Raw genomic sequence first — 15,831 nt, forward strand, 5'->3', positions numbered from 1 at the left:
AAGGAGACTATGAATACACTCAACATAAGTGAATCTCAAAAAAAATGAACAAAAGTCACATATGAAAGAGTAAATATTACATGATTTATATGAATTTCTAGAACAAGTAACACTAATCTATTGTGACAGAAGTCAGAATAGTTCTATGGGGAAGGATTAACCAGAAGGGGGCATGAGGGAATTTTCTGTTGGAGTAATGGAAAAGTCCTGTATCTTTACTGGGGTTGTAGTTACCAAATCTCAAATTACACATTTAAAATCTGTGCATTTTATTGAATGTAAAGTATACCCCAGTTTTTTTTAAAAGTGCTATCTATCTAGAGGATCCTAAAGTTAAATATAACCTATCACCACACTGCTGCTGCTGCTGCTAAGTCGCTTCAGTCGTGTCCGACTCCGTGTGACCCCACAGACGGCAGCCCACCAGGCTCCCCCGTCCCTGGGATTCTCCAGGCAAGAACACTGGAGTGGGTTGCCATTTCCTTCTCCAATGCATGAAAGTGAAAAGTGAAAGTGAAGTCGCTCAGTTGCGTCCAACTCTTAGCGACCTCATGGACTGCAGCCTACCAGGCTCCTCTGTCCGTGGGATTTTCCAAACAAGAGTACTGGAGTGGGGTGCCATCGCCTTCTCCACCTATCACCATAGAAAGCATCTAATGAATCTATTAATTAAAAAACAACACAGGTCGTTCATTCAGAAAGCAGATACGAAGCTTTAATTCACTGTGGGCATTTCTGTTCACTATATAATATATAAACTTTTCATATTTCTTCAAACAGATAAATCTTTTGTAAGACTTTTTTTCCCTCCAAGTACTGTGTACCATAACACCATTACATTTAACTAGCTAAGGACATATAAATACCATGAGCCACTGACTATATACAGAAAATGACACGTTAGAAAGTATAAATTAAAAATGTTTAAGAAAAGCTAAATACAATGGAAGTTTACATGTATTCTTTAATTCTAGATATCACATCACAGTGACAACCAATTACAATAAAATCAAAACTTTTTAGGTGATAATACATTCAAATTTCTAACATCCAATTATTTTCATTTCCACACTGTTAATACTACAGGCTTAACACGACAGGCTTTTAGACTGCAGACCAAGTTTCTTGTGTAATAATAACAAAGTTTCTGGTGTAATAATAAGAATTACTATCTTGATCATGATCAAAAGAAACCAAATTTATATATACTGTACTATATAGAGATGAGACTTTACTAAGTATAATATGGAACTCTTTAGTAAAGGTGTTCAAGAGAAGTTCAAATAGTAGCCTGAAAATGAGTTTTAACTGCTACTGTATTCTACATACATTCCGTTAAAAAATGAAGTCTCTGTCAAAACATTTATAAATAAGTATATAGTATAATAGTTTTTCCCCCTCCAAAATACCACCTGGGAGAAAATTTCCAAGGTGACTCAAGGAGGGAAAAAAAAAAGGCCTCAGAAAACAAACATTATATGGTCTCGTAAGTGGCAATCTTCCAGAGTCTATTTTCAATTGGAATAAATTCTGCAGCCAATTCTACCTTGCTTCGGTGTTCACAGTCCAGAGTCCTTGAATATCTAGTTCAGTATTCTACCGAAATCTGCAAGGACTCCCAAACACCCCTCAACTAATTACACAAGGGAAAACTGATCATGTTCTGTATTAAAACTTATGTGAAAATTGTACATAGTCATAGCCATTCTTTTAACAGTGATGCTAGAATAAGTGATGAAATATATGCACAGCTGTACACGAATCACCATTAAACACAGGAACACAATGCCATTTGATGCATATCAAATAAGCTCCCCAAAAGCCAATCTGAATATATTTATTTTCATTTACTTTGATACAGCGTTGGAAGGGTCTGCATATAATTACGGAGACTGCTGCAAACAATATTTGATGCTATTAAGTGTTCCATTAAGCAGCAGGCATGCACAATAGTTACTTTAAAAAATTTCTTATGTATGTATCTTAACATTTCTATTTATAAGCTACAATATGTTTAAAGCATTCAGTAATCTTTAAACCAATTATTTAAACTGACCTACACCTAAGTGGGGAAAAACAACAACAAAAAACTTCATCTCAACACCTGAAGGTAATACTTAAACTTTATTCCCCCAAATTATGTAAATTTTTTTAATATGTCATCCTTAAAATTCCAAACATGACAAAAATTCTTACCACTACTAGATTAGAAGTATGATTTCTCAGCAGCAGTCTACCCACCACACACTTAAAGCATGCCACACTTCAGGGGTTTACATGATAAGAGTGACGTGCTGGCTGTAGATGACAATAATTGAACATCAGTCTCTTCTCTTCATTCTGGATCTTTTATTTCAAACTAAATAAAGCTTTTCATTAATATAAACTAAACTTTTTTTTCCCTTTATTTAACACCAATAGAGGAGATAAAACACCTTTATTGTCTTCAAGTGCCTGGCAAAATAGAAAATCTTTCAACTACATTAGGTAATCAGGTGAAGGGCTAGTGTTTGTTTTCTCATTTAAGAAGCATTCCAAGTCAAATGATCACACACAATGACAAATTCAGATTGCCTGGTTCTCGGTCCTTTATGGCTTAAAGTAGTGGATTTGAAAACTACCTTTGGTTAAAATAAAGTTCATGAATAATGCACAGGTTGTACATCCAGGAAATCATGCAATAAATATATGTTCTCATATACACTGGAATCTTGGTGATGAAAGGGGTCTGCAGGTGTGAACAGTAATGTTTCTTCATTTTACCAAAAGAATACACCCAGCAAGTTCACTGCTTTGGGCCTATTCAAAACCCTGTTTGCCAGGTCATCCTGATTTTCTCAAGAGTGATAAAAGCAGCCAATGTCGTAAGCCATTTGCAGTTAAGGAACTGGTGGGCCTCAACTGCAGGTGCTGTGAGGTCCGAACTAAGCAGAATGAGACTCTCAGGATCCTGCCACTCTGCTACAAAGTCACTTTGGACTACCTGGCAGACTAGAGTATCAAATAGGGAAATGCTGAGAATGACCCACTGGAAATATTTACTATAGTATTATCTTTAAAAAAAAACCTATCTGCCCTTTAAATCTATTTGAGAATTGCCTTGGTAAGACCCACTCACTGTTCCTGGTTTTGATATGCCCCTACAACGTGAGAATTGAACTGAACTACAATGATTGTAATGTCATCTCTGTACATCCGAGCAAGCTCTTCAGGAAGACTAAGCATTTTGGAGAGGCGCTCATGATCAACAGCCCCAAACTCATTGTTGCCCACAGCGTGGCGAATAAGGTGGGTTGCTGCATTCTGGTCCTCAAACACTGATGACATCTTAGCTCTCCGTTCTGTTAAAAGGCCATGCATCTGCCCCAGAGTCACCTTATAGCCACCAACGGCTATTGGCTGCTGGTGGTGCATGCCTGTTAGGTACTCACCCACAATCCTAACCACATCCTGCCTGTGCATTGTCTCCCACAGCCCATCAGTCGCCAGTACCAGAAATTTATCCTGTGGCCTTAATCGGTGGTAAGTTACTTCTGGTTCAGCAGTGAGATAAGGAGGTGTGTAATAATTAGGAGGGATGAACTTGGTGTATTCATTGTCATTCAACTGGTCTGGGCCAGATTCTATCACTCTCTTCTGAAGGTCAATGCTCCATTTGAACTTGACGTCTCCAAAAGCCCGAAAAGGCATCAGCAAGCCAAGCAGCCGATCCTGTTTCACCACACTCTTGGCCTCGTTCTTTGGGTGCTCCAGTTTCAGCCGTTCCACTTCTCTCTCATTCTGAGCGTTGTGGTCATTAGACAGGGTGACGGCCGACCAAGAGCCGTCCTCTTCCTGCACCCCCAGCATGGCTCTGCTATCGCCAGTGTTGGCCACATGAAGGTCAACGCCATCCACATGGGCCACGCAAGCTGTGGCCCCAGAAAATGCCACTCGAAGCACTAGGTAGTTGAGGAAAGAATTGGGATCACCAACTTGAGCCTCCAAGGAGATGTCATTATCAAGCCTCTTAAAAGCATTAATCAAAGCCTCCTTAACATCAATATCAGTCGACTCCCCAGTGTTGAGGTCAATAAGCTCTTGCCAGTAAGTCCTCAAGCTGTTGAAATATAACTTGGACGCCTCCTTACTGAAGTAATCGTTGGGGTGCTTGTGCCACTGGAGAATGGGCAGCAGGGCTCGACCGCTCTCCACGGCATTTTCGATTTCCAGCAAAGTCTCGTGGGGTAACAAAGAGACAGCAATATAGTAAAAGAGTCTTTCACTAACTGCCTGGGAGCAAGCACAGCCTGCGTGGCCATCGAAAACCCCCAAAAGCATCCCTCTGGTCTGCAAGCAGGTTGCTGCACTCCTCCGGTCCTCAATGGGTGCATTTGCCGGCAGCTGATTGCTGTCAAATCCAAGGACAGAACTTACATTTTTGCCATCAAATTCTGGCACTTTGAAACTGTACTCATTAGCTTTCAGGATGCTATTGACTTGGGGAGGTGTGAGGTAAAACTTCTGCGGTGTGGAAGCGTATCTCCTTCCTTGGGTGTACTGCCACCAGCTCTCCTTTGGCCTGTAAAAGGTAGCGTACGCCGGATGGGGTGTGTATCTCGGGTGACTCTGCGGAATATAAGGGGGTGAGCAGCAGAGATGTTTGTGGTGGCAGTAACATGCAGTGCCATAGATTCTGCTCAGTTCACAGTTACGAATCAGAGGGAAAAACAGTTGAGTTGGTGCTGGCATGGCATCAGAGAACAGTGGCAGGCTGGAACTTCTGACCGGGATTCCTAGACAGCAATTTCACAGGTACGCACAAAGAAAAAAGTTACATTCAGATTACTTAATCTATTTTTGCTTTCATAACAGATATTTAGCAGGTGAATTTACAAGTGCCCTGTGCCTCCTAAGGTACTATATTTTACACATATACCATGTACTATCTCTACAGGATATACTCTGCTAAGTGCACTCGATTACTTAATGGAGCCAGGGGCAAACTGTCTTCTAGCTTTACTTTTCTCTTTGTAGTTCTTTATGCAGCACAAACTGGGCAGAATGTACAATAGATCTGGCTGGGAAGAGCGGAGATGAAGGTTATATAACATTATGCAGTGGCAGTCTACCTGGCCAATCACCCTTCTTTTTATCCTTAAAAAAGGCCATGGGTCTCCCATATTGCACAGGGACTTTTCCCATTTATGAAGATCCTGTTTCTAGAGCCATGGTCAATGGTTAGCATTTGATACATCTGGATAGCACCATAAATGTGTTTGGATGCAGCCTCGACCTGTGTGTATTCATGAATTATTTGTACAATATATACATGTTACTATAATTAACACGTACAAGAAAAATCTTACATAATGGATAAAAATAGAAGTTCCAAAATGCCCTCCTTGCATCCAGGAGATGGTCTTGCAAACAATGCTTCTCCAGACCACTGTGCCGATTTGGCAAGTTTAGGGACACAGGTCTGCCACCAAGTCACCAAATAATCCTGGAAAAGCGGGCAGCTTTCATTTATTCATTAATTTTACTGTATTTTTTGTGATTAAAAAAAACCAAGTATTTTAGTAGCTCTAAAACTTTATTAGTAACATAAATGGTCTCAGTTCTGGAACTTAATTTACTTATTAGTATTTTCCTCTGCCTATCAGCCGTAAAAGAAAGCTACATAAATATGGTCTTCATCTTTTATGGACCCCAAGTAGAATTCACCCGTAGAAAAATATTCTCTTACATTTTAAAAAATGGTTATCTATTTGCCTTTGGAAATTAATAAACAGTGAAACAGTAGTCTAATGTTCTACGGTTTGGCTTAAAAAGGTAGAGCATTATACTCGTGAATAAATGAAAAATCGTATCACTTATATCTGGAAGTGGAACACTGAAAATATTTTGATGAGCATTTATCTAGAAAATGTACTAAACATGTATCAATAAGCCCGGTAATCTATACAAGAAAAGAATCCCTCTTGTAACACATATTTCCCCTGAATTCTTGAGGTATTGCCTCAAAGTATTCAACTGGCCTATAAACAAATAGGCTTTAGAAATATCTTAAATAGGGAAACAAATGCAATAAACAAAAAGGAATAAGGAATAGAAAATCACTTGAGCCTTAATATCAACTATTTCTTCCTAAGGTTGAACACGTTAAGAAAATTTTTTACAAGTATCAGAGTATTAGCTATATATTACATTATTTTCACATACCCTCTTTAGAAAAACAGTTAGAAAAATGATAAGTGGAATATAGGGAGCAAACACTGAGTTTGCTTCGGTAATAAGCACTGTGTAAGCCAGTCATATGGAACCCGTTTTGCATGTGATAGAATGTACCATTATTTTAACTGCACTATTTAAGAAGAAATTTGTTTACAAAATTGAAAACAAGATTAGGCAAGAGAAGGTAATGAATAGAATTTTGGAAATAAGAGCAATAACTAAATAACGTCTGAAAGGCAGTCATGAAAGACAGAAATTCCAGAAGAACAGGAATCTATCAAGAATAACCACTTAAATAACAGCACTTTAAACTGAATACCTGAAAGTCATCCAAAGGTTAAGTGTACATGACTAAGCCAGGAGATGTGCTACAACGCTGGGCCACATGACATTGGCTTTCAGATACGAACGGTATCTCTTGCTAGGTTTGTATGCAGAAAGCACATGGACTCATTTCATGTTTTGTATGAAGATTATTTCTATTATTAAAAATGGAAACATACCAATTTTCATGAAAATAAATTTTCTCTGTAAGTTTATATATGTCTGCATTTAAGCTTACTTTACTATGTAAGAATTTTAGAGGAAAAAAAATACCTGTGTTTCTGTATGGAATGCAGGTTGAATCCAAGTACTGTTTGTGTTTGGAGGCGGGGTTTGAGAGACAGATGTGTAACAGAATTGGGCTATTTGACATCTGATCAAGAAATAACAAGACCGGGAAACCCACACTTTCCTTAAATTCTTTTGTTTTGACAATCCTCCTGCTTTTCTAATTGACTGCAAAATGAACTATTTTGGCAAAAGAACTGATTCACGCAGCAGATGCTTTGAATACATAAATTCAAACACCAGGCACTCAAGTAACATACATTTTTCCTTCAGGCATAAATTCTCAAGATTAAAAACAAAAAAGCAGAGAGTCAATTTTATTAATTCGATCTTTCAATTACTCAGGGGTTTAGCATATGGACTGAGATTCCCAACATGCCTCTCAAAGTCAAATTCCTAGGGAAGTTACCTACTCTGTGATTAAAGAGCATTCGTTCACCACCAGTACAAGTGACATACTCTCTCTATCAGACCAGTTACTCCTGGAAGTTAATGTACTTTCGAATGCTTTCATAAACCATAAGTGAACATTCGAAACACTCTTGAGTATCCTTCTGAATATCCTGTGATTCAACAACAAAAGTCCATGAAATCAAAACTCTTGTTGACAACTTGCTAAATTAACGAAGTTAAAGGGCTCTGATGCAGCAGTAAGTATAGCAGCAAGGTACAGTTGTGGTAAACTGAAGCACCGTCAAATCTTCAAGTTATTTCTGGCCACTATTTCACTTAAAAATTCCGATCCCATGATCCCGACTTGGCCACCTTAGGTACAACATCTTAGTCTTAGGCAGATTTTGCCAGTGACTAATAAGGAAAAATAAGCTGTAAGGAGAAACAGGAAAGAGATCCATCCATTCTTACTGATGTACTCTGCAGGGCTTGTGCCAGGAAATGATTCCACTTTATCAATAAACTCTCAGAACAAACTAATTAAGAGAATGCAATTACTGCCCCGACTCCAGAGCTCTTTAGCTTTGCAAAGCTTTTGGTGTAAATGGAAAAAAAAAAAAAAAATGCTTTACTAATCATTAAATGTGTCAGAACCCCAGTTTATATAATCCGATTGCATTAAACACCCCGCATAAAGACTCTCTGCGATTTTTCAGCATTTTGGGGCAACGTTTAGCCATTTCACAGCTCCTGTTATCTCTACATGAATGAAGAAACCTGCTGCCTTTGGAATACTCCGAAGCCCCAAGTCAACACTTGTTTGATCAGTTTCCTTTGTACCCTACCTGAAAATGGCACTCACTTAAGGAATCAACTGCTATCCTGGGGCAGGATCCCTTTGTCCACCTCACCTCTTCATTCCACACAAACCCACCTAACACCATCCACACGCAAAATCAGTCATCATCCTCCCTGGGTACCCAACGCTAGGTAGTTAAGGGAATACCTACCAATTCGTCTGGGCCCGGGACACACACACATTCTCCTGTCATCACAACACGGAGCCGACAACATCCACAACCCGCGCGGAGAGCAGCAGCGACAGCGGCACCGGCCCATTGAAAAGCAAGGCAGAGATGCTCGTTAGAGGAGGCGTCGGCAGGGGAGGCGCGAGCGGAGGAGGGGCGAGGTCTCGCTGCAGCCGGGTGAATGGGGCTAGGAGGTGGGGTGGGGTGGGGTGGGGTGAGGTGAGGTGGGGTGGGGGAAAGAGGACAGAGGCGCAAGACCGGGGGTGGGAAGGAGGGCGGAAACCTAACCAACAAACCCACCCCTCGGGAGCCGCGGAGCTACAGCTGGAGGCGGCGGGGGCCCAGACGCCGGCGGAGGCGCGCCCCGGGACCGGCCCGTCCATCCAGCCCCGGCACGGAGCCCACGGGAGCGTAGCATCCTCCGCCCGCCCACGCTGCGCCGGCCGCCGACCCGAAAACCGAGGGTCGGCCCGCGGGGTCACCCTGAGCCCAGGGTGTGCGTGTGAGGGGGGAATCCTCAGGCAGTCCGCCTCCGCGCCACCTGAGCCGCACCTGCCTCGGACCCACCCTCGCGCCGGCCCTCACGGCGCCCCGGGCGCGGCCAGCGGGCGAGGCGGGCCCGCCCCCCCGGCCCTGGAGCCCCGCGGGCAGTCCCCCGGCGCCGTCACGCTCGCCGCGGCCCCAACGCCCCTCGAGCGCGCACCTGGCGCCCCCAGGCTCGTCTCCTCACGCGTGCCGGCCGCCCGCCTCACAACTTAGGGCGGGCGGAGGAGGATTCCGGACAGGGCGGTTCGGCGCTGGGGTGAGGGAATACGAACCGGACAAGGCAGGGGGAGGAGCCGCCTCTTCTCAAGAGGAGGAGGCGGCGGCGGCGGCAGCGGCGGCGGCACCTCCCGGCGGTCCTTCCTCACAAGCGGCCGCGACTCCTAGGAGCGCCGCCCCGGGCCCCAGGCCGGCCCACTCCGCCCCGCCCCCTCCCGTCCCCCTACGCCGCGCCGGGCCCCCGCCCTGCCCCGCCCGCGCTTTCGGGTCCGAGCGCTTCCCGCCTTCCCATTGGGTGCGCATGGCGAGGGGGCGGGGCGCAGCAGAGCGGGCCGCAGCTCGGCGCGTGGGGGCGGAAGAGCCGCGCGCTGCCCGCCCGCTTTGTGACGTCACGAGGGTCAGACACGCCCGTCCACTCCGCGCGAGCTGCCCATTGGCTCCGCGGTCCCGCCTCACGTGACCGCGTCCGCGCCCGCGCCCCCTATAGCCGGGTGGAGGGAGGGCTGCGCGTGCCCGCGGGCTTGACGGAAGGGCCGGGAGGGAGGAAGCGCCGGGGTCGGCACGAGCGTCCCCGAGCGGGCGGGGCCCGTGAACGGCCGCTTCCCGCAGGCAGGCTTCCACGACGCCCCGGCACCTCGGCGAGCCTCCTTCCCTCCTTACGGGTGGGCTGGAGCTTCGTAGATTTGGGCTGCGAGGGGAGGCTCCCTGCCCAACGGGAAACTAAATTCCCAGAGACGGCCCTACCTGGAATAACAAGGCATGAGAGGACCCCGGGGTATCTGAGGCCTGGTGCATGGGATTCTTTTCGGAGCGTTGACTTTGGAGCATGTTTTCTGTCGTTTTCTGGACATGTCTCAGGGCCCAGCAAGAGAAAGGCGGCCTGAACAGCAGCCAGAGGAAGTTGTGATGAAGGAATTATTGACTCTGTCGAGTAGGTGTGTGTGCTCACTTTTTCTGAAAGAAAGTGAAGTCGCTCAGTCGTGTCCGACTCTGCGACCCCATGGACTTTAGCCTACCAGGCTCCTCCATCCATGGAATTTTCCAGGCAAGAGTACTGGAGTGGGCTGCCATTTCCTTCTCCAGGAGATCTTCTCGACCCAGGGATTGAACCCGTGTCTCCCGCATTGTAGGCACACCACGTTTTCTGAAGGGCTTTGAAATCAGTCTTTATTTGCCCTGAATAAGAAAAGGGTAGAACGCACAATGCGAAAATGGGAAGATCCCTGAACTTTCTGTGTCAGGACCTTCATCCAAGTCACTTATGCTCCGTGAGCCTCAGTTTCCACTTCTGTTAAGCTGGATTGGGGTGGCGTTGGCAGTCTTGGTTAAAGGGTAGACATGGCAGGGGCTGCTTCACTTGCTTCTGTCCATAGGTAATCTCCTCTTTATGGGAACTGAGTCACTGATAGTGGCTTCTGAAAACTTCCTTGGAGATGGTATCAGGCAGATCATTGCACTTATTCTGCTGCTGCTGCTAAGTCGCTTCAGTCGTGTTCGACTCTGTGCGACCCCATAGACGGCAGCCCACCAGGCTCCCCCGTCTCTGGGATTTTCCAGGCAAGAATATTGGAGTGGGTTGCCATTTCCTTCTCCACCCTGTCTACTGTTAAAAACAGTTAACTGACTTATTAAGCATATCTGCTTACGAGCCGATAAAATTCCCAAAGTGATGTGCGCAGGCTATAAAAAGCTGTCATATTAACAGTATTGTGGAGTTTTGTTTTTTATTAATTTGCACTATCTGATTTTATGTATTAAAGGAGAAATTTTATAGACACAAAACAGTGCCAGGAATTGGTTCTTTATAGCTGCTAGATCTTTCCAACTGCCTCCTCTATTCTCTAAATAGAGGGCATTTTGGCCTAGCCCCAAGCTTCCCACGGAACTCTTGTGGCTATTTTTATGTGGCCCTCATCCATTTTACATGGGCCTATCTGCTTCACATCAACCCCTCTTTTTTACTTCTCAAATGAGCTTCCCATAAGTTGGTATTTTTTTCATGGTCTTTCATTCTGTTGAGTATCTGATTTAAGTATCTGTTTTCTATAGTCTCATAGAAGCTGTATGGGGTGGTATAGCAAAGTGAGGAAGAACACAGCTGGAACTAGACTACCTGAGTTCCAGTCCCAGCTTTGCATCTTGCTACGTGGTCTTGGGCAACTTTTTCCTGGCTCGGTTCTTTCATATATAAGATAGGAATAAAAATAGTAATATTTTAAAACTTTTTACCCTCACAGGTTTGTATTAAGTGAGTTAATATATATATATATCATGCTAAGAAAGTACAAGTAAGTAGTAAGAGCTATGTAAGTATCAGTTATTATTAATATTATAGACAAGTCCAGGTCAGTGTGTTTGTTTTATTAAGGACTCCTAGAGAGTAGGAGGGAGAAGGCAATGGCACCCCACTCCAGTACTCTTGCCTGGAAAATCCCATGGATGGAGGAGCCTGGTAGGCGGCAGTCCCTGGGGTCCCACAGAGTCGGACACGACTGAGTGACTTCACTTTCACTTTTCACTTTCATGCATTGGAGAAGGAAATGGCAACCCACTCCAGTGTTCTTGCCTGGAGAATCCCAGGGACAGGGAAGCCTGGTGGGCTGCTGTCTGTGGGGTCGCACAGAATTGGACACGACTGAAGTGACTTAGCAGCAGCAGCAGAGAGTAGGAGATAAATACACTCAAGTAGAATATATTATACAGCTAGATACTAAGCGGTTATTAATAGAGTGGCTGCTGCTGCTGCTGCTTAGTCGCTTCAGTCGTGTCCGACTCTGTGCGACCCCATAGACGGCAGCCCATCAGGCTCCCCCGTCCCTGGGAGTCTTACAAACTTAGGATATCAGGTTAAGGTGATTTATTTACATGAGGAATGTCACTACCTCTTAGCTCCTGCTTTACAGACATGGAGACCAGGTAGTTGAATATAAGTGGATTTTTATTTTGAGAGTTTCTGCCTGAGGACTCAGAAATGAAGTTTATACTAGGTTAGTTTGCTGTCTACAAAACTTTTTCTATTGTGAAAATAGAGTCATGAGACTCCAGGACCATAGCAATGACCTCTTTAGATCACCTTGGTAGCATATACCTTATTCAACACCAGTATTGCCATTAGTCAGAGCCCTTTAAAAATTACCTTTTCAAATTGTTTTTGGATCTGCACAGGAAAATCCAACTTATTTTACTATAGTTAGCACCTTGGTTTTTATACCAAAATAGTATTGATTCTCTCATGCTAATATTCTTAGTTTTGAACAACCTATTTCTGAAAATAACACCTACTCTCAAAAAATCGACATTTGCCACCACTAAATATAGTCAAAAGAATTTGTCCTGAGAATTGAAGGCATTGCCAAGGTATTTCTGGAATCAAAATAAAGGATCCCCCAAAGTAATGCCTATGAAATAAATTCATTCAGAGGTGTAAGTTTTGTTCTCTAGCTGCAGTTATATGCTTCTGTGACGTGTATGTTGTAAATAAAGTTATAGTCCTGCACAGGAACCAAGTGCTTGTACCACTGGGGGAGGTTCTTAAGTATCTCAGCCTTGTTCCCCTCTGGTCTGGCTTTCTTCCTGTCTCTAGATGGAGCTCCTTTTGGTCACCAGGTGAATAGGCTTGCTTCAGAAGTGCTCTTTTTATCACATGGCCATCTGGCCAAGGCCAGAGCAGGTCTGTGGGTTTGCTGCTCTCACAGACTGTTTTAGCCACCAGAACACCTGTTGACACTTTAACATTGGAAGGTGTGGAAAAATAGCACCAAATAACCCAGAATTTTTGTTAAGGGCAGGCAAGGAGAGAGGAGGAGGGGGCTTCCCAAATACTCCAGTACAAAGAAAGCACTGTGCAAAAATACCTATTTTTGTTAACACAATGCTTTTTGTAACACCAAAAATGAAAGTCAGTACCTGAATTAGACCCTTAACACATAGTCATTTTCTTGCCCTAGAATAAACCTGGAAATGAGCAAGTGCTTAGCCAGATTGGCCTGGTATTCTTATGGGTAGATGATATAAACCTTTGGGTTATTGGAGGTTAGCTGTGACAACATGGAGATGGTCCAGCAGAATCTCAGTGGTGCCAGACAGGAAGCTTAAAATAGACTTGCAAGTGGGTCTGCGATGCTGTTCGCCTGATGGCTAGTGAGTTAACCGTGGCCTTTGCCAAAATCAACGATTAGAGGAAAGAGAGGCTGCTAGACAATCTTTAGCTCCTTCTTCCCTCCAGGTCTTAGATAAGAAATCAGCGAGTATTTACTATTAAGCATTAGGTACTTGTTTTATTCATCCTGGCACTGAGAATTGCTTTGAAATTAAATTATTTGGAGTTGTGCGCTGAAATCAACAAATCATCTGTAAGAAAGAAGCAGATCATGTACTGTGGCTCATTTCTTGTGGGTCAGAGGTTATAGGTGTGTTCAGACTTATTTAATATTTTAAAAGTAGTCCATCCTCATCAGAATTCATGAAGCAGTAGTAGTTTGAGGGAAATATATGTATCATTGTTCTCTTGCCAAATTAGAAGCAAAAATCTCCTGCATTGACCTAACATGACAACGAATATGGAAAGTAGGTATCTGGGGTTGCTTTCCTTGAGAAATCCCTGCTAATGGGGTTGTCTTTGAATATTAAGGATGATGTGCATGGGGGAAGGGGTTTTATTGTCTAGCCATCAGACAACTAGGCAGTGAAAAATTACACTTTTTTATTCAGTGTGTCTCTATAGATGATTCTCCAGAATACAGAAGGTAAAAGGTTTCAGAAAGGTTTCAGGGGAGCTGAGACCTTGGGGTGGATCTAGAGCACATTACAGTAGGTGCCAGGTCATGAGTGCCCCTGAAGCAGGCCATGCCAATCTGCAGACTTCAGCAAAAGCCCCCACACTATGAACTCAAAAATAGTAGCTGCTGATCTACACACTTCTTTAAAACTATAATTCTCTGCTTACCTGGACAGCATAACTATAAGAGTATAAGCTTCCCAAGGACAGGCATGGATCATGTCACTGTTATACATCCATATATACCTGCAGCTTGGCATAATAGTGAGAACTGAGGGGTAGTGGATGCTTACTTTATACTGTTTTCTGTTCTAAGTGCATTGTCTGGCTGTATCCTCATAACAGTCATAAAAGGTAGGTTTTACCATTATATCCATTTCACAGAAGAGGAATCTCACTGAGGGTGATTTGCACTGCTTACATAAATAGGAAGTAGCACAGTATCCGTCTTACATTCTGAGGCGCTATGCTTTAGTGACCGCTGCACAGAATAGATGCTCAGTAATGAACTCGTGTCAAAGTACAGAAAGTTTTCACATTTTCATTATGGACCCGAAGGTAAAATATATCCTTATAATTGCAGAATTTCCACCCATGTTTCTGTATCTGTAACCAGCAATAAGTTTTGCACAGATAAGTGTGTCTCCACTGAATAGCCATTCTTGTCAAAGCACTGTAGGGTTTGGTTATGGTTTTTCAGGAAAAACAGTTGTAGCTAGCTGAGCAGCCACAACTGGTCCCCCGCTGACACCTCAAGATACTAGCAGGAGCATTAGACTCTGATTGACAAAGTGAAACACAAAGCAACCACATTTTCTCATTCTTGTGGTCAAGGGAATTTCCCAGCCACACAGGCACAGAGTAGGTCCTTGGGGTTCAAGGGAGGGAGAGGGAACTAGCCCATAATATGTCCCACCAACTTCCCAGAAACTTTCACACTGGAATCTATCTTGACTGAGAGATGAGTGCACATCCACCAGAGAGGGCCCTGAGTCAGGCCAAATATGGAGACAAGCAAGATGACTGGTCAGAGACAATCTGGAACACTGTCCATACATAAACCATGTAAACAATCCTCATTCCACACTTCACTGAAGCTCCACCTGTGTGTTCTTCCACACTACTTTGCTTCTAATAAATGATTTCACTGCTTCACAATCTGTCTCTGTGCTGAATTATTTCTTCAAAGAAGACAAGGACCGAGTTCCTGTTTCAAGTCACTGCACCCATTACCCCATGAGATCAGCTATTATAAAAGCATATTTTCCTTGGAAACTAGATGTAAATATTTGTAGGTGAATACCTCATGTATACCTATAGAAGGCTGAATGCCAAAGAGTTGATGCTTTTGTGGTGCTGGAGAAGACTCTTCAGAGTCCTCCTTGGACTGCAAGGAGATCAAACCAGTCAATCCTAAAGGAAATCAGTCCTGAATATTCACTGGAAGAACTGAAGCTAAAGCTGAAGCTCCAATACTTTGGCCACCTGATGTGAAGAGCCGACTCACTGGAAAAGACCCTGATGCTGGGAAGATTGAGGGCAGGAGGAGAAGAGGGCAGCAGAGAACGAGATGGTTGGATGGCATCACCGACTCACTGGACATGAACTTGGGCAAACGGAAATAGTGAGGGACAGGGAAGCCTGGCATTCTGCAGTCCATGGGGTCACAAAGGGTTGGGCGTGACTTAGTAACTGAACAATATCACCACCTAATATATTCAGTTCACACCCTAGTAATAAGCTATAGTTGATATACAAAGTAAAAAATTTAATCTATTTAAAGCTATATGTTCAGTTTAAAATAAAGCACTTTTTAATCAGTATCCACATGAGAGGTGAAAGTTCAAGGAGAGAAAGAAGACAAGAAGAATGTTAGTTATCGAATTATGTGTCCAGTTTCTGCTAGGAATAATGGACTCCAGAAGTCTAATCAGAATATACTACAGTACAGTATCTGGGTTGTGATTTTATCCCTTCTTAAGGCATTGAGATTTTATAAAATGAACATAAGTTGGAGCCAGAGACACCTGAGTTCAAATCCTA

General features: G+C 43.6%; 1 protein-coding gene across 7 annotated transcripts; it reads right to left on the reverse strand.

Moving 5' to 3' along the window:
* Positions 1–691: 691 nt before the first annotated feature.
* On the reverse strand, positions 692–9,226 carry PDP1 (pyruvate dehydrogenase phosphatase catalytic subunit 1). 7 transcript variants are annotated; one of them, XM_055546664.1, is made up of 4 exons: positions 9,068–9,223; positions 8,232–8,266; positions 5,349–5,485; positions 692–4,775 (listed from the first exon to the last, which is right to left on the reverse strand). In XM_055546664.1, exon 4 carries the CDS (start codon positions 4,729–4,731, stop codon positions 3,115–3,117), a length of 1,617 nt encoding a protein of 538 aa, XP_055402639.1. In that variant the 5' UTR covers positions 4,732–4,775; positions 5,349–5,485; positions 8,232–8,266; positions 9,068–9,223; the 3' UTR covers positions 692–3,114. The 7 variants fall into 7 exon arrangements, with proteins under 7 accessions (XP_055402639.1, XP_055402635.1, XP_055402640.1 ...); XM_055546660.1 differs by lacking the exon at positions 5,349–5,485 and having other exon boundaries at positions 9,068–9,224; XM_055546665.1 differs by lacking the exon at positions 8,232–8,266.
* Positions 9,227–15,831: the final 6,605 nt, after the last annotated feature.

This window comes from Bubalus kerabau, chromosome 14 (assembly GCF_029407905.1).
Source record: "Bubalus kerabau isolate K-KA32 ecotype Philippines breed swamp buffalo chromosome 14, PCC_UOA_SB_1v2, whole genome shotgun sequence".
Taxonomy (NCBI): Eukaryota; Metazoa; Chordata; class Mammalia; order Artiodactyla; family Bovidae; genus Bubalus; species Bubalus kerabau.